Here is a 23347-nt window from a genome sequence, read left to right as displayed (position 1 = left end):
TATCCAAACGCACTAAGGTAGTCATAGAAGCAAAATGTGGTACTTATTTAAAAAAATGTCCATTTCTTTTGTATTTTCCAGTTTTGTGGCATACAGGCTTTTGTAGTAAGATCTAATGATTCTCTGAATTTCCTCTGTGTCTGTGGTTATGTCCCCCTTTTCATTTCTGATCTTATTTATTTGCGTGTTCTCTCTCTGTCGTTTAATTAGTTTGGATAGGGGTTTGTCGATCTTGTTGATTTTCTCCAAGAATAAGTACCACATACCAAAGCTAAACCAAGACCAGGTGAATGATCTAAATAGACCGGTTTCTCGCGAAGAATTAGAAATGGTTATCAAAAATCTCCCTTCGAAAAAAAGCCCAGGACCAGATGGTTTCAATGCAGAATTCTACCAGAACTTCCAAGAAGAACTAATACCTATACTCCTTAATGTATTTCACAATATAGAATCAGAAGAGTCATTGCCAAATTCCTTTTATGAAGCTACAGTTACCCTGATACCAAAACCACAAAAAGACCCAACCAAGAAAGAGAATTACAGACCGATCTCACTCATGAACATCGACGCAAAAATTTTCAATAAAATACTGGCAAACCGAATCCAAGAACACATAAGAAAAATTATCCATTATGATCAAGTAGGCTTCATCCCAGAGATGCAGGGCTGGTTCAACATACGCAAATCTATCAATGTAATCCACCATATAAATAAACTGAAAGAAAAAAACCATATGATCATTTCACTAGATGCTGAAAAAGCATTCGACAAAATTCAACACCCCTTTATGATAAAGGTCTTGGAGAGAATAGGGATACAAGGGTCCTACCTAAATATAATAAAAGCTATTTACAGCAAGCCAACAGCTAACATTAAATTAAACGGAGAAAAACTCAAAGCCATCCCACTTAAATCAGGAACACGACAAGGATGTCCACTCTCTCCATACCTCTTCAATATAGTGCTTGAAATTCTAGCAATAGCAATAAGACAACATAAGGAGATCAAGGGGATTCGTATTGGAAAGGAAGAAGTTAAGCTTTCGTTATTTGCAGATGATATGATAGTATACATAAGCGACCCCAAAAATTCTACCAAAGAACTCCTACAGCTGATAAACAGCTTTAGTAATGTGGCAGGATACAAGATCAACTCCAAAAAATCAGTTGCCTTCCTATACACTAAGGATAAGGAAGCAGAGAGGGAAATCAGAGAAGCATCACCTTTCACGATAGCCACAAATAGCATAAAATACCTTGGGGTAACCCTGACCAAGGAAGTGAAAGATCTACTTGACAAGAACTATAAGTCTTTGAAGAAAGAAATTGAAGAAGACACCAGAAAATGGAAAGACCTCCCTTGCTCTTGGTTTGGGAGGATCAACATAGTAAAAATGGCAATTCTACCAAAAGCAATCTATAGATTCAATGCAATCCCCATCAAAATCCCATCAAAATTCTTCACAGATCTGGAGAAGACAATAATCAACTTTATATGGAAAAACAAAAAACCCAGGATAGCCAAAACAATCTTATACAATAAAGGATTGTCTGGAGGCATTACCATCCCTGACTTCAAACTCTATTACAGAGCTACAGTATTGAAAACAGCTTGGTATTGGCATAAAAACAGAGAAGTCGACCAATGGAATCGAATAGAAGACCCTGACATTAACCCACAAACCTATGAACACCTGATCTTCGATAAAGGAGCTAAAAGTATACAATGGAAAAAAGAGAGCATCTTCAACAAATGGTGCTGGCAAAACTGGATGTCAATCTGTAGAAGAATGAAAATAGATCCATATCTATCACCATGCACAAAACTCAAATCCAAATGGATTAAAGACCTCAATATCAGTCCGAACACACTGAACCTGATAGAAGAGAAAGTGGGAAGTACTCTACAGCACATGGGCACAGGAGACCACTTCCTATGTATAACCCCAGCAGCACAGACACTAAGGGCATCATTGAATAAATGGGACTCCCTGAGGCTGAGAAGCTTCTGTAAAGCAAAGGACACTGTCACTAAGACAAAAAGACAACCCACTGACTGGGAGAAGATCTTCACCAACCCTGCTACTGACAAAGGTTTGATCTCCAAAATATATAAAGAACTCAAGAAACTAGACCGTAAAAGGCTAATCAACCCACTTATAAAGTGGGGCACTGATCTGAACAGAGAATTCTCAACAGAAGAACTTCAAATGGCCAAAAGACACTTAAGGTCATGCTCAACTTCCTTAGCAATCAGGGAAATGCAAATCAAGACAACTTTAAGATACCACCTTACACCTGTCAGAATGGCGAAAATAAAAAACACCAATGATAGCCTTTGCTGGAGAGGTTGTGGAGAAAGGGGTACACTCACCCATTGCTGGTGGGAATGCAAACTTGTGCAACCACTCTGGAAAGCAGTGTTTCGGTTTCTCAGGAAATTCGGGATCAACCTACCCCTGGATCCAGCAATACCACTCTTGGGAATATACCCAAGAGAGGCCCTATCATACAACAAAAGTATATGCTCAACTATGTTCATGGCAGCATTGTTTGTAATAGCCAGAACCTGGAAACAACCTAGATGCCCTTCAACGGAAGAATGGATGAAGAAAGTATGGAATATATACATATTAGAGTATTACTCAGCAGTAAAAAACAAGGACTTCTTGAATTTTGCATACAAACGGATGGAAATAGAAAACACTATCCTGAGTGAGGTAAGCCAGACCCAAAAAGAGGAACATGGGATGTACTCACTCATATTTGGTTTCTAGCCATAAATAAAGGACATTGAGCTTATAATTCATGTTCCTAGAGAAGCTAAATAAGAAGGTGAATCCAAAGACAAACACATAGGCATCCTCAGGAATATTAACCTTCATCAGGCGATGAAAGGAGACAGAGACAGAGACAGAGACCCACACGGGAGCACCGGACAGAAATCTCAAGGTCCAAATCAGGAGCAGAAGGAGACGGAGCACGAGCAAGGAACTCAGGACCACGAGGGGTACACCCACACACTAAGACAATGGGGATGTTCTATTGGGATCTCACCAAGGCCAGCTGGCCTAGGTCTGAAAAAACATGGGATAAATCCGGACTAGCTGAACATAGCGGACAATGAGGAATACTGAGAATTCAAGAACAATTGCAGTGGGTTTTTGATCCTACTGCACGTACTGGCTTTGTGGGAGCCTAGGCAGTTTGGATGCTCACCTTACGAGACCTGGATAGAGGTGGGCAGTCCTTGGGCTTCCCACAGGTCAGGGAACCCTGATTGCTCTTCGAGCAGATGAGGGAGGGGGAATTGATCGGGGGAGGGGGAGGGAAATGGGAAGCGGTTGTGGGGACGAGGCAGAAATCCTTAATAAATAAATAAATAAAAAAAATAAAAATAAAAATAAAAAAAAAAAAAAAAAAAAAAAAGAAGCAAAATGTGGACACAGTCAGACTTCGGGAATTCGCCCTTCAGTACTTGTTTGTTTGTTCTTTCTGTGCTATTTAAAATTTGTGAAAATTTTTATAAGCAAAATTCCAAAGCAGAAGGATTTTCGTGTTAAGACTGGTGTGTGTTTATTTTTTTCTTTTTGTGTTTGTTGAGAATCAAACCGATCATTTCATGGTTTCTAAGAATATGCTATACACCTGTGCCAAGACTTCTGTGTGTTTGAAATAAGGTATACACTAAAAATACAGAAAGTAAGATTTCTGTACTTTTTCCCTATATCCTTAAAAAGCATTTGTCTTAGTTGGGGTTTCTATTGCTGTGAAGAATCACTATGACCTCGGCATCTCTCACAAAGGAAAGGATTTAATTAGAGTGGCTCACAGTCCCGAGGTTCAGTCCATTGACATCATGGTGGGACACGGCAGCACGGCGGCAGACATTGCACTGGCTACATCTTGACGTGCAGGCAGCAGGAAGTGGTCTGTCTGTCGCACCCATCCACACAGTGACACACTTCATCAACAAGGTCACAACTACTCCAACAAAGCCACACCTAATAGTGCAGCTCTCTATAAGCTTGTGGGGGGCAACCACACTCAAACCACCACAGCATTCTTCTTGGTGTGTTTCCTAGCACTCTAAGCTTCACAAGTACTCCATGAGAAGATCAAATTATCTACCATGGTTTTTTTTTTTCAAATAAGCTGTACTTGTACAAATATGAACATCTAGAACTTTGTTGTGGGGCCTAGGGAGATGGATTACTTGGTAAAAGTGTATACCGTGTAAGTATGAGTATCTGAATTCAGATACCCAGCCCACGCATAAAAAGCTAGGTCTCATGGTGGTCTCTTATAACCCCAGTGCCAGGGGGCAGAGATTGGTGCATCCCTGGAGCTTGTTGGCTCGCCAGTGTCTCCAGCCAGTGCATGCTAGATGCAGAGAGAGAACATGTCTTAAAAAGTAAGGTAGAGAAAACTGGAGAAGATACCCAATTACCCAATGTCAACTTGACACACACACACACACACACACACACACACAGAGAGAGAGAGAGAGAGAGAGAGAGAGAGAGAGAGAGAGAGAGAGAGAGACAAATAAACCATGTCATTACATGGTTTTATAAATCTCCAAACATTGCAAAATGTTTAAAAATTAACTGAGTTTATTTTGATGTCTAAATCATATGGAGAATATGATGGCTTGGAAAATAATGTCTTCTGTAAGTAGTTTTAAAGACATCATCCTTATTCAGTTTAAGAGAAGTTTTCTCAATTTGGGTTCACAACACACACTCAGCAATAATCCCAAGCCTTTCCTGCTATCTTCAGCCTAATTTGCCATCCTTCCTAATGTCATCGCTGCAGCCCATAAACTACAGGTCCTAGCCATTCTGGAGGTGGTGGAGCCACCACTCTCCCTAGGATAGACTGGCTTCTCTGCTGGGAGTGCTCTTTCAGTCTTGCAATCCCTCTGTGTTCTCCAGCATGTGTTTTCTCTCTGTGTGTCTCCCCCCCAACACACACACACACACACACACACACACACACACAATCATTTATAATCAGAAAAGTATAAAGGCTTTCTGCCTACCCTTACAGTAATTCCATAATTTAATATCTACCCAAAGGTGTATATGGGAAAAGGTAAAATTTCTCCCTGATTTTAGCTTAGAATTGGGGGTAAAACCAAGGTCTAGAAAGGCAGGATAGTTAATCTTATTCTTTAGTGTACATGCCAGACAGACTGCCGCCAGCCTGACAACACCTGGAAATGTCCATTCTATATCTAGAAATGTTAATTTTTTAAAATTTATTTATTTATTAAGGATTTCTGCCTCCTCCCCGCTACCGCCTCCCATTTCCCTCCCCCTCCCCTGATCAAGTCCCTCTCCCTCATCAGCTGGAAGAGCAATCATGGTTCCCTGACCTGTGGGAAGTCCAAAGACCGCCCACCTCCATCCAGGTTTAGTAAGGTGAGCATCCAAACTGCCTAGGCTCCCACAAAGCCAGTACGTGCAGTAGGATCAAAAACCCATTGCCATTGTTCTTGAGTTCTCAGTAGTCCTCATTGTCCGCTATGTTCAGCAAGTCCGTTCGGACCCAGGCCAGCTGGTTTCTGGCTCCTACATTAGATTTTAGTTTCCTACTGTCTGACTTGAACTTGGAATGCTTTCCCCTGTGGAAACTGTTAGAAGTAGTGCTTCTATAGAACTGTAATTCCTCAAACATTAAGAATTCTATGAGCGTCTAGAAGCTGGCCTAGAAATCATATTACTGTCTATGACACTGTTTCAGTGAATAACTGTGCAGCGTTCCAAACAGACTTAGGGATAGAAACACTGTAACATATTGCATAGAAAAACTTCTCTAGTGTATGATAATAAATAAATGTTCAATTTGTGTGTACCAGGATATTGAGTGACAGTGTATTTGCAGAAATCCAAACAAGATAAATATGAAAAGAACTTCTTATTTAATATAAACTAAGCAATCATACTCCTTTATTTAACAAAAGGCTGTATTCCCATTTGTACGACTTGTCCCTTTTAAAATACCGCGTACACTTTATTGTTTCACAGAGATGACTGGTGTCAGAGGTTCTGTCGACTTGACATAAACCTAGACATACCTGGGTAGAGGTGATCTGATTTGGACTGGCCTGTGGACAGGTCTATGGAACATTTTCTTGTTTGTTGATTGATATGGAAGGACCCACCTCAATGTGGGCAGTGCCATCCCTGGGAAGGTGGGCCTGGACCACATAAGGAAAGTAGCTGGGCGAGTCGTAAGGAGCAAGTGAGCAGCAGCATTCCTCCATGTGTCTGCTGTAGTATCTGCCTCCAGGTGCCTTCCTTGAGTTCCTGTCTTGTTTTCCCTCAATAATAGACTGGAGCCTATAAGCCTTTAAACCCTTTCTTCTCCACATTGTTTTTTATCACAGCTATGGAAAGCAAACCAGGACAACTAGTCTCCAACCCAGCTATAAAAGCAACTTAATATCATATACTAAACAATGTCTCTTTATTGCTCTTGTAGTAGGTTTAACATTACACGAAATGTGCTTATTCCCCAAACTGTGCATGTTTTGTGTAATATTAAACCTACTACTTTAATATTTTACATAGTCTTACAATTGAAGCTTTAACAAACACACTATTAATAACTTAGCACAGAGAACTTCAGAGTTGATCATTCTGGAAAATGACAAGTTTTACGATTTCATAGACAAGCTAACATAGAATCTGGAAAGTGGGCTGGGGTGATGATTAGTAAGCATGTAAAGTTATTCATTGCACCAACCTGGCAAGGTATTTGGTCCCTAGAACTCATCTTAAAAGACAGAAAGGCATGGTGATACACATCTTTAATGCTAGTGCTTGGGAGGAAAAGGTAGGCAGAGCTTCATGAGTTTGAGGCAGCCTGGTCTACATAGTAATTTCTAGGACAGGCGGGGCTACATGGGGAGAACCTGTCTTTTTTGTTGGGTTTTTTTTTTTTGAACTCTACATTTTTCTCTCTTCCCCTCCCTTTCAACCCTCTCCCAAGGTCCCCATGCTTCCAATTTACCTAGGAGCTTTTGTCTTTTTCTACTTCCCATGTATTAGATCTATGTATGTCTCTCTTAGTGTCCTCATTGTTGTCTCGGTTCTCTGGGGTTGTGATTTGTAGGCTGGTTTTCTTTGCTTTATGTTTCAAAACCACTTATGAGTGAGTACATATGATAATTGTCTTTCTGGGTCTGGGTTACCTCACTCAAAATGATGTTTTCTAGCTCCAACCATTTGCCTGCAAATTTCAAGATGTCATTATTTTTTTCTGCTGTGTAGTACTTCATTGTGTAAATATACTACATTTTCCTTATCCATTCTTTGGCCGAGGGGCATTTAGGTTGTTTCCAGGGTCTGACTATAATAAACAATGATGCTATGAACATGTCCTTGTGGCACGATTGAGCATCCAAAAGTGGTACTGCTGGGTCTTGAGGTAGGTTGTTTCCCAATTTTCTGAGAAATTGCCACACTGATATCCAAAGGGCTGTACCAGCTTGCATTCCCACCAGCAATGCAGGAGTGTTCCCTTTATCCCACAATCTCTCCAGCATAAGTTGTCATCGGTGTTTTTGATCTTGGCCATTCTTACAAGTCTAAGAAGGAATCTCAGAGTTGTTTTGATTTGCATTTCTCTGATGAATAAGGATGTTGAGCATTTCATTAAGTGTTTTTTAGCCATTTGATATTCATCTGTTAAGAGTTCTCTGGGATTTGTACCCCATTTTATTTGTTCTTTTGATGACTGATTTCTTGAGTTCTTTGTATATTTTGGAGATCAGACCTCTGTCTGATGTGGGGTTAGTGAAGATCTTTTCCCATTCTGTAAGCTGTCATTTTGTCTTGTTGACCATGTCCTTTACATTACAGAAGCTTTATAGTTTCAGGAGGTCCCATTTATTAATTGTTTCTCTCAGTGTCTGTGCTGCTAGGGTTATATTTAGGAAGTGGTCTCCTATACCAATGTGTTCAAGTGTACTTCCCACTTTTTCTTCTATGAGTTGCCTATCTTAAAACAAGCAAGCAAGGAAACAAAAGAAAAAGTTAGAAAGAGAGAACCAATTCCACAAAGTTGTCCTCTCACCTTCATACAGGCTTCATGGCAACACCCCCCCCCAACACACACACACACACATCATATACAGACATAAGCCATGGTAACAAATATAAACTCTTAAATGTAAACCTAGAAGAACGTATCTAGGGATTTCTGGTAGTTCCTAAAGGGATGGGATCTGATCAGGAGTGCTTCCTTTTTTTACAAGCACTTCTAAAAAGTAAATAGACTAGAAGTGATTTTCAGTATGTGTGTGTGTGTGTGTGTGTGTTTCCACTCATATTTTTCAAAGAAAATAAAAGAGCCAGGTATGGTGGAAAATGCCTGTAATGCAAGCATTCAGGAGGATGAGGCAAATAGATGCAGAATTTAGCACCAACACACAGGGCTTACTGGTCAGAGAGCAGCCATAGATGAAGCAGATCCCCTGTCCTGGATTCACCTGCAGCTGAAACCTCTGAACACAGAGCTACCATGGTTTCTTCATTTTGCAGGATGGAGGAAGGTGTAGGGCTGGCTCCCACAAAGGAGCACACTGCCATCTTCAACAGTCCTTATGGCTGATGGTTTTCATGGATTCACTTAGTTGTGTGTTCTCTGTAGGCAGAGAAAGTCAGCAGGTTTTTTTTTAAAAAAAAAAAAAAAGAATGGTTATAAAATTAAGAGCCTGCCTCTTTCTTGCTGGAGACACAAAATATGCAAAATAAGAATGTTGTCATTGTAAGCCTGCGGCTCTATAGTCTTCAAAGGAGCACGGCTTTTCTCAATGGCTCTGTTCTTTCCCACTGTCTCAGCACACAAGCCTGTTGGTGATTTACAATGATTTGAAAGAGATTTAAGGGCTGGAAATTGGGTTTTTGTTTGTTTGTCTTATCTCTTGCTACTTTTCTGAAGGAAGGCTGAGATGATGCCTGCTATGGCATCTCTCTAACAGAGTCAGCCTGCTATGGCATCTCTCTAACAGGAGTCAACCTGCTATGGCATCTCTCTAACAGAGTCAACCTGCTATGGCATCTCTCTAACAGAGTCAGCCTGCTATGGCATCTCTCTAACAGGAGACAACCTGCTATGGCATCTCTCTAACAGAGTCACTGGACATAGTCAATGAATTGAATTATTTTCTACCACTGTCTAATTGAACCGAATATACATTTGAGGAGAAGACAAGTATATTTGATATCATTGTAGCATCTTAATGGGAATAGACTTAAGGATAAATATAACAAAGTGAGCTACCATAAGTTTTATTATAAGATAGAAACCAAGTAAATGGACTCTATTCCTTTGAAAAATAACTATAGCACTTTTGGCCATGTGCAGTCACTAACAGTGATTTATATGTCATTTGGGGATAAACTAACGGACATTGATGGATTAAATAGTGTTTAAATATCTACATACTGATAATCCTTATGAACTGAGCAATACAGCCTTTTGATTTTTTTCTGTGGGGGATATATTTCACCAGCTTAGGAACAGGAAGAACCAGTGTTGAGGCCGTCTTCTTTGTAGTAAGGCTGGCTAATAACTTCAGGCTTTAGTTTTGCTCATTATTAGGCAATATGATTGCATTAAAGGTGCAAAGGTTTAAACATACCTACTTTATGAACATTAAATACACCCTTCCTCTATAGCTAACCTCATTAATAGAGTGTTTAATTCACTTTTCATTGAAGGGAAATTTTTAGAGAAATCTATAGGGAATGTTGATTAAGTATACAGTATATGGCTAGAAGTATTAGCAAAGTGTCCAGTATGTCTTATATTCATTATAGCCGTGAGTTGGTGAATAAAATTGGTAAGAGTAATCACTAGTAAAAGAATCTTTACATTACAGTAAAGCCAACTACATGTGTATGTATATATGCAAACAGCCAAGTTCATTTCAGTTTCTTAGTCTCTTCTCTAACTTCTAACGGTATGGTTTTTTTTTTCCTTTTTTGAATTGTACTAGGTAAGTCTTGCATTTATTATGCATTTATTTTTGTAAAACATTATAACTGGATGACTTATAAAGATCAAGACTAAGGTAAAATTAAAGATATATGTTGTCAGTAAAGTAGGTCTCATTGCTTAAAATTAAAAAGATAACCTTTTAACCAGGCGGTGGTGGTGTACACCTTTAATCCCAGCACTGGGGAAGAGGCAGGCAGATCTCTGTGAGTTCGGGGCCAACCTAGTTTGCAAGAACTAGTTCCAGGACAGACTTCAAAGCTACAGAGAGACCTGTCCCGAAAAACAAAAGAAACAAACAAACAAAAAAGGTAAAAATAAAAAAGATAACCTTTTGGCAACATCATGAGGTCTTAAGAGTTCTTCACAGAAACACTTGAGCAGGCTCCATGCAATGATAATTTACGTTCACTTGAGCCTTGTGACTGACCGTAGTTAAATCCACTTTTTGACAATGTTATGATCTGAGCCTTATGAGCAGCCGTAGTGAGATGATCACTGTTTAATGGTTTAAGGTTAATTCTACCTTAGTGATTTACTGCGCTTAGCATTTGTTTCCTTGAACTGATGACTCTTAAATATCTGCTGAAATTTTCCTAAAGTAGTTGTTTGGAAGAAAAGAGCAGGGAACATTAGCTTCTGAACTCATCTGAAATAGCTCTGCTTGAATGAGCCTTTTCTTCACCCGGCAAGCAAAACTGTCAATCAGAATTATGTCTTTGTTTCCTATCTACTATGAAAAGTTACTTCCTTGACAACCTGCCATGAAATCTGTGACTTCCTGTGCTGGGGCCCTGGAAAGGCATGCAAATCATATACTGGACTCTCTCTTTATAAAACTTTGCCTAAGTTCATAATTTTCCTAATTTTGTTAAAAGTAACAAATATTTTGTTTGTGTCTCAACCACATGGATGAGAAGGGAACCATAGAGAGAGAAATGGGTGGGAAATATTTATTACTCGATATAATATAAATAAACACTGGTCATTGTTAGTCCTGTTCCTTGGCTCTTTTTCCTTCACTGGGCAATGGGTTGGAGTATTTAACAATCTAGTTTTCTGTCTCTTGCCTGGGATAATTGTAGAATTTCTCTTATTTCTCCAGCACTTCCAAATTATATTATTTTCTTCTTCTCTGTCTTTTCAATATAGCAATATCTTTGCCTAAAAAAAAGATGCATAACAAGACATTGATACCCATATGCAAACAAAAAGGGAGTCAAACTACTTTTTGACACCTGTTGTTTTGAAAATGGCCTTTAGCATCTGAGACTGGGTTTGCACCTCACAAGTCACTTAAGTTCAGTGAAATCCTCCACAACTGGTGTCTGATTCTGTGCAGGAGCTGAGTTTAAAGTCAGTTCGGGTGATATCTCTAAACAGTATTCAAGTCCAGAGAATCTGAGCAAATGACAATGGCATCATTTTGTTATACTGGGGGCCAGAGTACCTCCAGGGCTGAGGCAGTGATGCACCCAGCAGCTGGACCACATTGGATTGCAGAAGAACTGCCCCGCCCCGGTCCTCTTTCCTCATCTACAAGACCCATGTGTCAGCTGCAGCCATGCTCCTGGAGCCTCTGGGGGTTGCTTTAGAAGGATTTCTGTGGCGTACCCAGAAGCATTTTATCACGTGTGTACCTGTGTGTTTATGTGTGCATGCACATGTGTTCACGGGTGTGTGCAGGTACCTGCTGGCATGTCTTCTCACCTGCTCTTAAGGTGAACCCCAGTTTGTCCAAAACATACTTCCAAAAAATTTAGAATCGAACTTGGAGTATATCTGGACTTCAAATGACTCAGATGAAAACAGAGCGAAGATGAGCAGGATGTGTAGGCAGTATTTATAGACACAGGCTGGGCATAAATTTAGTTCTGAGCTTCCTGGCAGTAAAGGAAATACCATTGGATTAGGTAATGACTCTTACACCATAAAAAGAAATGTGTCTAGTAAACAAACTATTTTCTTTATTTAAAAAAAAATCTCCAGGACGAACTTATTTACAGCATCTGTTAGAGATAGCAGCTAACAAGAAGCTATGTCTTCTGATGTGGAAATGAAGGCACCAACCTTTTAAAAACAGTTTTCAGGACAACAAAATACACCCATAGTCCAGGGCTTGGATTGTTCTAGGATGCCTGCATCATTTTCAAGGCCCTGGCTTCAATCCACTAGTATTAGTACTACTACTACTACTGCTAATAATAATAATAATAATAATAATTGGTTTTGATGACCATCTGTTATAAACCAAGGTCTTCCTGATAAATCTTCTTAACAAAAAAAAAATTCAGATTGGCCAAAAGGAAGTCAAGTGTTTGTTTTTGTTGTGCTTTTCCAGAACTGGATATTAATTTTTAAAAATGAATTTGTTTTTCCATTGAGTTCTTTAAGCTGGTCTATTAAGTGTCATTAGACCTTTAATTTCTTAAAGATTCTTCTCCTGGCTAGAATAATTTTCATCCTAGCATGGTTGACGTTTGATTACACTGCTTTCCTTCACTAGCTATTCAGCACAAGTCAGTATCCATCGCTTTATTTAGCACACTTGTTGCCAGCACCATGGATAGCTCCCAGGTGTCTATTTTAATGAGTGAAGTCTGAAGTCTGTTTCTAAGCAATCTAGATGCCAAGTGAAACTGATTGCACATAAACGGTTTGGAATTTGTAGGTGAGGGGTTATTAAAAAAAAACAGTAAACAGTTGAATTATGTGATTGTTAGATTTGTGTGGTCATTCTTAGGTAAGGAAGCGGAACAAAAAATGTCAATAGTATTTGCTGAGTTTTTATTATGTGCAGGTTACAACATGTATATTAGCTCATTTAATTTTCACAAAGCTCTTTGACACACATATAATCACTATGAACATCATCATCCCTATGTTATAGATATTGATACTCTGAGGTTAAATAATATGACCCTGGTTCCACGGTCCATATGTAGTGAGCCTAATGCTGCCTAGAGTCCGGGTCTCTATTACCAAAATAACACTCTTTCTCTGAGTACCTTGGCCATCAAATCACATGGCAGGAAAGAAGGGAGCAAAGGACATTAAGGACATGGTTGGCTCATGTCTCTGTCATCCCTAGTCTTTCTCATTTGAGTTTTCAGATATGCATTATGTAAAAATTCTTACAAAAATTTACTGCATGTATGACCCCAATGGCATTACAGGTCTGTTGTTCACTGAGACTGTTTGCCCAATCCACTATAGACAAAGGGAAGATTCTGGACATTAACTAACATAGAGGAGGTATGATGCTTAATGGTTGAATATGGGTTACAGAATTATGCCAATTTCCTTAGCATGGATTATTTTCAGTAATTACAAATATGATTGGATGAATGTATTGTTCTATTAGTGATGACCTTTTTGTCAGAGACCTACTTTAAAAAGAGCTTCCTTTTCATTACTCATTGTTAAATCAATGATTAGCTATTGGCAAAGGTTCAAGACTATCCCTGTTACCATGTTTTTAATAGTGTTTGATTTAGATGTGCTCATACTTCCAGTGCAAATATATATATATATATATATATATATATATATATATATATATATTAGTAATTTACTAATTGCAGCTATGTGCAGTTAAGCACAGTGTTATTGGTGGAAAATCAAGGATAAATCATGAAAAATGTGTAATTATTAAGGAGTTGGAATTAATCTTTAACTTCTTTCAGAGCAAGGAAACTATAATATAGGTTTGACTGGTTTTCACTTCAGATAAGCGAGATTCTGGGTAATTTGGGTAAATTTTGATTTATTTTTTGCCTTTTATATTAGTTGGGGTTCACTAGAGGGACAGAACTGATAGACTAAATCTCCATCTGTACCTAAAGGGGATTTGTTAGAGTAGCTTACAGGCTGTGATACAGCAAATAGGTCAACAGTCGCTGTCTACCAACAAAAGGCCCAAGATTCAGTAGCTGTTCAGTCCACCAGTTTAATGTCTCAGCTGGTCTTCGGTATACACCCGAATCCCGAAGAAGAAGTCTCTAATACCAGTCATGGAATGGACTGTGATAGCAACTGGCTAAAGAGAGCATGCTTCCTCCTTCCATGTCCTTTAGATAAGCAGCTAGCAGAGGGGATAGCCCAGATTAAAAGTGAATCTTCTTACCTAAGAAGATCTGGACTAAAAGTGTTTCTTCCCATTTCAAAAGATTTACTTAAGAAGAAATTCCCTCACAGGTGTGCCCAACCACTTGGTTTTTAGTTAATCCCCAAGTTGAGAAGCATGAACAATCATCACATCTTTCTAATGAAGTGCAGAATCCTTCCCTGTAATGTAAAGAATTAAAGATCTGATTTGCCCACTAATATGTACTTTCTCTTTGGGCTCATAACGCCTTTCAAACTGGAAGACAGACCCACCCCTCAGAACAAGATTGATTCCCTTACACACATGAAGAATTTTTACTTTCCTTCATTTTTATAACCTGGTTTTATAACTAAAGAATGTTACAGCTCGCAGTATCCAATATCTATGGTATCACCTGTTCAACATTGAGCATGCTCACAGAAGTACTTGTAAGAGGTCTATAGAATGCATGTCACTAATGTCCTATTAATTTCATTTCAGACAATCCATGGGCACAAGGGACCAATCACTGCAGTGTCCTTTGCTCCTGATGGGCGTTATCTTGCCACCTACTCAAACACTGACAGCCACATTTCTTTCTGGCAGGTAAGCAGGGCTTAAATATGTACTGCGTGGTGGGCTTTAGTGGGAAGGGCTTCCTATTGGGCCTGTCTGCCGTTCTTCCTTTGTGCCCGCCCACCCTCCCTTACACAAAGGTCAAGTGTTCAGATTACTGATTATGTGCAAAGTGCCAACCTGCAGGGTGCTGGGAATACAGTTAACAATCTCGTAGAGAAGGAACACAAGCTCTCCCGAGTCTTCGCTCTAAAGGAAGCACAGATGCAAGCAGTTAAAATCCAGAGTCTCTGAGAATGAGATGGTGGGAAGCCTTCAGAGCAAGGGACATCTGGGTGTAGCCATGCGAGGTAGAGGAAGAACATAGGTGAAGCTTGGCTGGATCGGAGTCCACGGGAAGCTGCAGTCAAGCAATAGCATTGTAACAGGTTTATGGTAGCATTCTAACAAGGTCTTGGGATCTTCTTTAATGGAGCATAGGATACTGGGTGTTGTCCTGGTATTTTATGCCTGTCCCTTATCTCCTTTTTCATTTCTGTCATGTTTTTGTTTTGGTGGAAGGTTGTTCTTTCTTTTTTTGTTGTTGCTTTGCTTCTTTTCTTTTTCTTTTCCTTTTTTTTTTTTTTTGAAACTGTTTACCTTATAACCCAGGCTTACCTCAAACTCAACATCCTTCTACCTCTCCAGTGCTGAGATTATAGGCTTGTACTGCCAGACCTGGTACTCACATAATATCCTGGATTTCTAAAATATACAAAGCATTTTAAGAAAAACTAAGTGTATCTTGAGCTGGGCGGTGGTGGTGCATGCCTCTAATCCCAGCACTCGGGAGGCAGAGGCAGGCCGATCTCTATGAGTTCGAGGCCAGCCTGGTCTACAAGAGCTAGTTTCAGGAGAGGGACCAAAGCTACAGAGAAACCTTGTCTCAAAAAAAGGACTAAGAATATCTTTATGTGACATTTCATGAAGAAAAATACACATATTTAATTATGTTTATATATAAAATTAAATATTATATATAATATAAAAATTAAATATAATTCAAAATAAATATATAATTAAATATCTTCTTATATGTCACATATAATATAGTATGTTCTATATAAATTATAATGTGTACTATAATTATAATATATAATTAAGTATTATATATGCATATTTAGTTTTGATTAAACAAAACACTAATTTTGAGCAACTAATTTTTATAGGAGACTATTAACTGCCACCATTTCCTCCTCTTTTTAACTCCCTTTAGTCCTGACAATTAGAAAAATATAACTTCATTTTCAGAAGATACAAATGCACTAATAAGACCAGCATATTGCGTTGAAAGCTGAAAAATTAATTAAAATTTTGAGGTCTTCAACACAACCTGATGATGGTTTTAAAAAAAGCTAATAGGATGTAAAATGAATATAATAAATTGTTTAATTAACAACATCCTACTGAAATGCGACACCTTCCAACCTGTCAGAACCTTTTACTACTTTTTAATCTAATGTTCTTTCGTATTTTGGAGGCTTAGACCATATACTAGAACTGGATTGTATGTTTCTCACTCCTTTTCCGGTCCCTCTCTGCTGGCTCCCTGACATTTCTGGGTTTTTCAAGAACGTCTGAGCCTGTGAACACAGCTCCACAAGTCCGCTGCTTCACAGGCTGCCTGGTGCCATCTGCATGTGCAAGGACACCAGACAGCCCAGCCACTCCCAAACAGCATCAGACCTGAAGGTGCACCCAGCTCCTGCATTGCTTAGTTGTGCCCCACCCAGTGTCCAAATTTAAATGGCAGGCAGAAAAAAGACCATTCTGTCTGTCCGGGAAAATCCAAGCTCTTCCTGGATTGTGGTGGCTTCTGTTGGAATTAAAGAGAGTCTAAGTGCAGTGGGCAAATCTGCTGCTGCTGCGCTGACAGAGATACGTGCCGCTCAGTTCTAATGGTGTCTGAGAAGACTCCTGATCGTTCCAGGAAGTGTACTATAATATATTTTGAAAACTTAATGAAGTCTTATTAATACAGAGCCTTACTAAAACTATCAACTGTAAAATCTTTGCTGAGAAATGAGTGTTAATGAGAAATATTGGTTGGGTAATTACTCAAGTGAGACCCGGTAGAAGGTTTGCATGCAGCACCGCTTACTTTGGGGAAGGCATTAAAACATTTCTGTTTTGATGAATTATATCTGTCTGTGTGTGTTTTTCTGTTCAGAAAATAATCTTCACATAACTACTGTTGTGATGCATCTTTCTGAAGGAAAGGGAGAAGCTGCCGTTGGAGTTTAGTCACTCTGTATAATTAACTGTTAAATATGGCAGCAATAAACCATTTTCCTACAATTTGAATATTTCACTTCAGTATATCTATTTGGTATTCCAGAGAGAAAAGTTTGGTAATGAAAAACATCCTTAATTCTCTCATGCAGATATTACCAATACCACCTAACAAGTAAATCTTGTTTTTCAAAAATGTTAATAAATTGCATAGGGATGGGTTTCTTTATATTTACTCCATCATGCGGTAGAGTGCCACTCAGCCATTCAAAAACAGTGATGGGAATCTGTTGTCATTATCACGATGATTTCCTTAACATGTGTTGAACTGAAAAAGCAGATTATAAAAGTGCTTTTAATGTGAGCCTGTTTCTTAGATCTGTGTGTGTGTGTTATGTGTGTATACAGTTTGCATATGATATGTGTGCATAGTATATGCATGCAGTGTGCACGTGAGAACAGGGTGCTTCCTTGCTTGTGAGTACATATGATTTGTATGTGCACAGTGTGCACTACATTCATTGTGTGTGTGTATAATTGTGTGTGCAATTTGCATATTAGTGCCAGGTGTGTGTGATTGATGTGCATAAATAGTTTGTGTGGGTGCATGCGTTGTGCATGTGTATGCACGGTATATGAGTGAACTGGGATGTTCACAGGTTGTTTATCAAAATGCTGGTAGTGATTATCACAAGAAAGTAAGGTTTGGAGGATCTTTTCTTTTTTATAATTTTATTTAAATTTTCATATGTCATATTTATAATACCCTAATTAGAGAAAATGCTTAATATTGCTAAAACTAATTCCATGTAGCTTTCATTCAAAGATTAAGTTTCCTTGAGTTTAGCATAGTTTATAGGTAGACATCAATGAATTAAAAAATAACATTGTCTAGCAGAATGGGTCATTGCTTCAGTGAGAAGTAACATTCACCCTGGAAACTCAGGAATCCTCCTTTGAGTGGGGGTAGGAAGTGTGGTCAGTAGAGAAATGAAACCAGTGAGCAAGTGAGTCTTCATCAGCACAGCTCTAACAGTGTTTGCCTTCGAGAACTCGGCATATCTGTTCCAGGTTGGAAGGCCGTTCAGTGGAGGCATTGAACAGAGCAGGGATGACTCAGCTTATCGCATCCAGATATAGCGGTGATTTTTTTCATAAAATTTGCCCATCTATGGCCTTTCTACAGGATACTCCCGTCCTTCAGCTCTCAGTCCGTTTCCTTTAATGGCTACGTTGAGGCACACATACCGAACCTATTATATGCCCTTTGCATCCTCAGCCACTAGCCGATAGCAAGCTTCATACATATTTTCAAAGAAATCCATAAGGAATGAAAAATACTTTGTAGCTCTTTGTCAACTGAGAACTCATATTTTTAAAGCACAGTACATCCGTTAATGCCAGTTAATTGTAACCAACAATTTCCTAGTTCAATTAGCTCTGTTTTATCAGAGGACTAATTATATACTGGTAGGTTTTGTAGGTGTGATACTAGCTAATCGGGTTCACCATTGTGACTGACATGTTCCACAGTGGGACGCCTCCATGAGGCAGTGAGGCTTAGATTTTTATCTAGTATAAAGTTTTTTTTCAGGAAAAAGAGAAAAGGAAACCAGAAAAGAGACCTTGGAGGGATGACAGGTGAGGTACTGCTTATCTTGAACTGAACTTTTGCAGAAAGAGTTAACCATGACCGTACATTTGGTTTAAAATGTGACCTCGTACACTAGTGATTTTTTTTTCACCTCTTGTGTTGTGCTCGGCACTATTATTAATGCAGGAAAATCAGTAACATTAGTCATCTTAAAAGGGTTATTACTCAAGATGATTTAAATTGTGAAAATGTCAGTGGAGCCTGCACGCGGCCTGCTAGAGATGCCATGATTTACGCCCTCTGACACCATCCTGCTCCTGAGAAGGGCTGGAAAAGGAATGGCCTGTATTTTGTGCTGATCCAAATTCAGAGCATGGTATCACAATAACACAACTTAAAGGTCCCAAGATCTGCTAGGATTTCAGCTGCTCGTGCAGCTGGGTCATGATAGGCATGTTTTGCCCACAGAACTAGCATGTGATCCATGTAGATGAAGCTTTATTCACCAGAGGAATAGGAAGTGAATATTAGTTCAGAGGAAGATTATTTCCAAGGCTTCCTTCCAGTTTTCAGAATGTTCTCTCTGTGATTTATGGTAGCACAAATAATGCATATTGAAGTCATCGAAGTAATATTTAGAACTTGAAGAAACCTTCAAATTCAGTGGCTCCAAAACCAGCCCACTTAGACAACAACCATTTTATATTCATCACCTTCATCTAATTACATAGTTGCTCATAATCTTCAATTTTTATGTTGTCTTCATTTTTGTGAATGGATTAAGAAAAATCACATTATTTTATTAAACTTAGGAAATCCTCAAAAAGGCAAAAATGTCCAAGCAATAAAAAGGTGTTGTCAGTACACATGGAAAACATACTCTCCTTAGTAGGGCAGCAGAGGGGTGGGGTGAAAGTGCTTCTGGGTTCTCTCTTAGAAATGAGCAGGAGCTGAGGACTGAGATGTTCAGTGGGTAAAGCACTGATGATGCAGAAGTCACATAATAATCCCACACTAGTTCAGAATTATGAATAATAAAGGGTTATTTATTTAGGGAAGACTTCCAGATCACTGTCCTAAATCAGTTTTCTGCACGATGGGGAACAGGAACAGAGGCTAGCAGCCAGAAGCAAGAGCTGGAAGCAAGAGAGCGAGCCCATGATTTACAGCTGCATTTATAGTATAAGAGACCACGCCCAAGTGGACTGAAATCTTAAAGGCTACTGGCTGAAGGAGCGAAAGGAGCTCCCACAGCACACTGTAGAGCTGAGTTTGGATTCCCAGCACCTACATATATGCTGGGCAGGTGTGGTAGCTCCTCTGAAAATCCAGCAAATTAGTAGGCAGAGAAAGGGTTGGGGGGGGGGGATCCCCTGGGCAAGTGGGTTAGCTAGACAAGCTAAATTTGTGAGGCCCAGGTTCAGGGAGAGATGTTGCCCCAATATGTAAGATGGAGAGTGATTGCGGATGACACCTGACATGAACCTCTGACCTCCAACCACATGTGTGCACACACGAAATACTATACTTACATACATGGGATGTTTTTCCAAAGCATTTGAAAAGGCAGATGGGAGCAATGAGGGTGATGATGGGAATGGGGCTTAGGGTGTGGCCCAGTCAGCTCTCAGTCTAGCTACAACATGGTTGTACTTGACTTTCCTCAGCTAATTATAAACCACATATTGTCTAACTTGAACTGTTTTTTTAGCAGCCGTAATTTAGCTTTTTTTCCTCAAGATCAATGGACCCTCTACTGTCAGGTTCTGCTCACAGAGTAAAATTTCTCAAGGTTTATGTGTTCACATAAATGGCATCGTGCCAATTTGAAATCTACTGAGAGGGGCCATTTCGAGTTAGAATAACTCAAAACTCCATGTGAATTACCATTCAGGAGGAGCCGGTGGGTAGAAGAAATAAGTCACTGTCTTTGGAGGAAGAAGGAAGCTGTCTAAACCGACATGTGTGTCCCTGTCCCTACAGATGAACACATCACTCCTGGGAAGCATTGGCATGCTGAACTCGGCACCTCAGCTGCGCTGCATTAAGACCTACCAGGTTCCTCCAGTACAACCAGCATCGCCTGGCTCCCACAACGCCCTCAGGCTGGCCCGCCTCATCTGGACTTCCAACCGGAATGTTATCCTTATGGCCCATGACGGGAAGGAGCACCGCTTCATGGTCTAATACCGCTGTCTGCTGCCCTGGCTGCCTGTACGTTCTATACTGTCTAGGCCGACGCTGCTGTCCTCACTCGTACTGGACTGTTGTTTGCTGCCTGCCCTCCTCCATGCCGTCCAGGGGCCATGGCCAGGTCTGTGTCACTTGCGCATGCTTCTTGGGGGCAGACTCCACACGGGCGACCTATCGATTTAAAGGCACACATACCCCTCAACAGGATGTGGCCATTCTGTCACTGGGTAGTTTTTCCCTGCCAGTGAAAGGAGGGGAGAGCTCGTGGTTCCCGGAGATGCTCTTGTTGCTTGATGTAAGGAAAGCCTGAAAATCAATAACCACTGTGATTGTGCCCCAGTCCTGATCCTCATTGTCAGCCCTGGCAGCTCAGCTCTGACCTGGATTCTAGGGCGATGCGAGTCCTCATTATTGAAATTACTTCCCTTTGGGTTTCCCACACTTACTGTTGTTTACCAAACCTATTTCATGTTTACATTGGTTTTTCTCTGCTAGCAGTTGATAGGCAGTTACTCAGTTCCACTTCCTCGAATTTAGCCACTACCTTCTCAGTAACACCAATCTCGATTTGAGATTAATGAGGAAAAAAATGTATTTTTCCTCTTAGAAAATAGTTTTCCAGATAGCTCGCTTTCTAAAATGCTCATTTCCTGCTCAAATGTTAGTGTGTCTCATAGTTTAAAATACAGATAATCCCTACTCCCCACGTGCTGACTATAACTAACCTTCTAAGGGGTTAACCTTTCAACAAAGAACCAAGTTTAGCACATTTGTACAGTGGAGGTTTCCCCATGTCACAATAGATTCTTCTGTGCAGAAAAGGCCTCCTCCTCGGGAACTTCACAATCTGCAGCTCCCGCATGTGTGGCGATGTTACAGTGGTCCTTTCCACCCCGCTTTCCAATTCCGGCTAATAGAGGAACACCAGGAAGGCATTTCCTTTAAGTGCACACCTGAGAACCTGATAACTGCGTAGACACATTGTTCTGGTGAGCAGAAAAGCGTGAGACTGCCAGTGTGTCCGAGTGGACCTACAGAAAAAGTGTCCACTGCGCTACCACACGAGCTTTAACTCCATTTTCTTCTGTGTCGAATTATGTTGCTCATATTGTAATGGAAGAAAAAAATCCATAACACAGTATTTTGTGTGAGTTGTTCCTAAAAATTTGATATATATTAGCAGCAGGGAGTTGATTTGTTTGTTGGTTGATTAAGGACACTTACCCAAGATTGTTTATTAAATACAAAAATAAAAAGGAGTTATTGAATTCAGAGAAAATATGTGATATTAACAGGGGAGCTAAAAATGAGAGCATTTAGTTTTAAACTCATAGATTGTCAAAACTTGTGTAATATGTAGGAAAGTAGGTTCAAGGTCCATGAATAAATGCATAGTTTACAGTACTTTAAGGAATATGTGAAGAAGCTAACATCCTCAGAATGTCTTTTGCCTACCGATGTATGTTCTTTTCATTGGTGGCAACTCCATACTGTCCCTTGGTTTGTCTCAATGTTGGGACTCTTTCAAAAGTTATTTTATTTCACACGCATGTATATCATATTTATAATGATTATATATGTAGGTTTCAAGAAGGAAATCAAGAGCTGTACAGTGTAGATTGTGGTGAGCAAGCGGATCTATTTAATGTGGATGGGGAAATGTCCAGCGGGCTCCAGAGACTGCTGTCTGCCCAGCACAGGTTTACTCTGTGAACTTCAGAGGGAAGAGTTCAACCGTCTGGAATGATGGGACAAACACAATCTTAGACATTCTGTTAAGCAAAGTGTTCCATGCTTCAGGAAGGCGCTGAACTAGAGAGCAACAGCAGATGGTGCCTGTCGTAGGGTTGGGTGCAAAGCAGTGAGGTCACAGAGACAGTCCTCCCGTGCCCTGTGTGTATAGTTGGAGGAGCACACCAACTGTAAAGCTCCTTGATAGAAGAATGGCTAACTGAAGAAGTGCATTTACATTCTCATTTACATAATGCTCTCCTTGGCTGTTTGACAACCACAGCTCGCAGCTTCATCTCAGCGTATATTCCTCAACACCGGGGCAAACTTGGTGTTGTCATTCCAGTGTGCGCTTGTAGTGTTCTATTGATTTTGTTGACACAGCATTTGGACCTGTCCTTATAAGCATAAAGCCTATGTGACTTCCCTGGTAATTTACAAGCAAAAGTGACCTCTTGTACACTGGTGTGAAAATCGTCATGTTTGAACTGCATATAGTGAATGAATTCAAATGTCTGTCTCCTAAGACATCTCTAGACGACTCCACTTGATAGCCTCTCTATGTGTTTAAGATTGATGTGTACATACTTGTGTTAAATAAACAGAATTGTACTGAAAATTGCTTTTGTCCCATTTTTACTGTTTACTGTGGTTCCTCTTAAACATGCTCTGTTGAAACCATATGCTCCTCTTGCCCTCATGTTTCTAGCTCTTCATTTCATTGGAGAGCAAGTTGCAGACAAGGCAACTACTTCCTCAGAGGACGGTAGAGCAGCGGCAAAGGCTCTTACCCATCAGAAGCTTGAGACCAGATGGAGAAACTCAACAGCACCCTCTGTGGCTTGGGCAGGGCAATTGCATGCATGTTGTTTTATCTCCAGCCTC

The 23347-nt window shown here is 39.9% G+C and overlaps 1 protein-coding gene across 2 annotated transcripts in view; it reads left to right on the top strand.

Annotated features, from left to right (window-relative positions):
- The window catches only part of LOC121440611 (WD repeat-containing protein 7-like), a 284512-nt gene extending 261414 nt beyond the window's left edge, over positions 1 to 23098 (top strand). The window contains exons 26-27 of one of the 2 annotated variants that reach the window (XM_041641378.1): positions 14599 to 14703; positions 20522 to 23098. In XM_041641378.1, coding sequence (XP_041497312.1) covers positions 14599 to 14703; positions 20522 to 20725 — 309 coding nt within the window. In that variant the 3' untranslated portion in view covers positions 20726 to 23098. The remainder of the gene's footprint in view (positions 1 to 14598; positions 14704 to 20521) is intronic. The other variant, XM_041641377.1, reaches the window with a different exon arrangement.
- Positions 23099 to 23347: the final 249 nt, after the last annotated feature.

The sequence above is a fragment of the Microtus oregoni genome, unplaced genomic scaffold, assembly GCF_018167655.1.
Source record: "Microtus oregoni isolate MIOR12 unplaced genomic scaffold, Mior012 000069F_ref0000032, whole genome shotgun sequence".
Lineage (NCBI taxonomy): Eukaryota > Metazoa > Chordata > Mammalia > Rodentia > Cricetidae > Microtus > Microtus oregoni.
The sequence above is the reverse complement of the archived record's forward strand: the minus strand, read 5'-3'. Positions and strand labels throughout refer to the sequence as shown.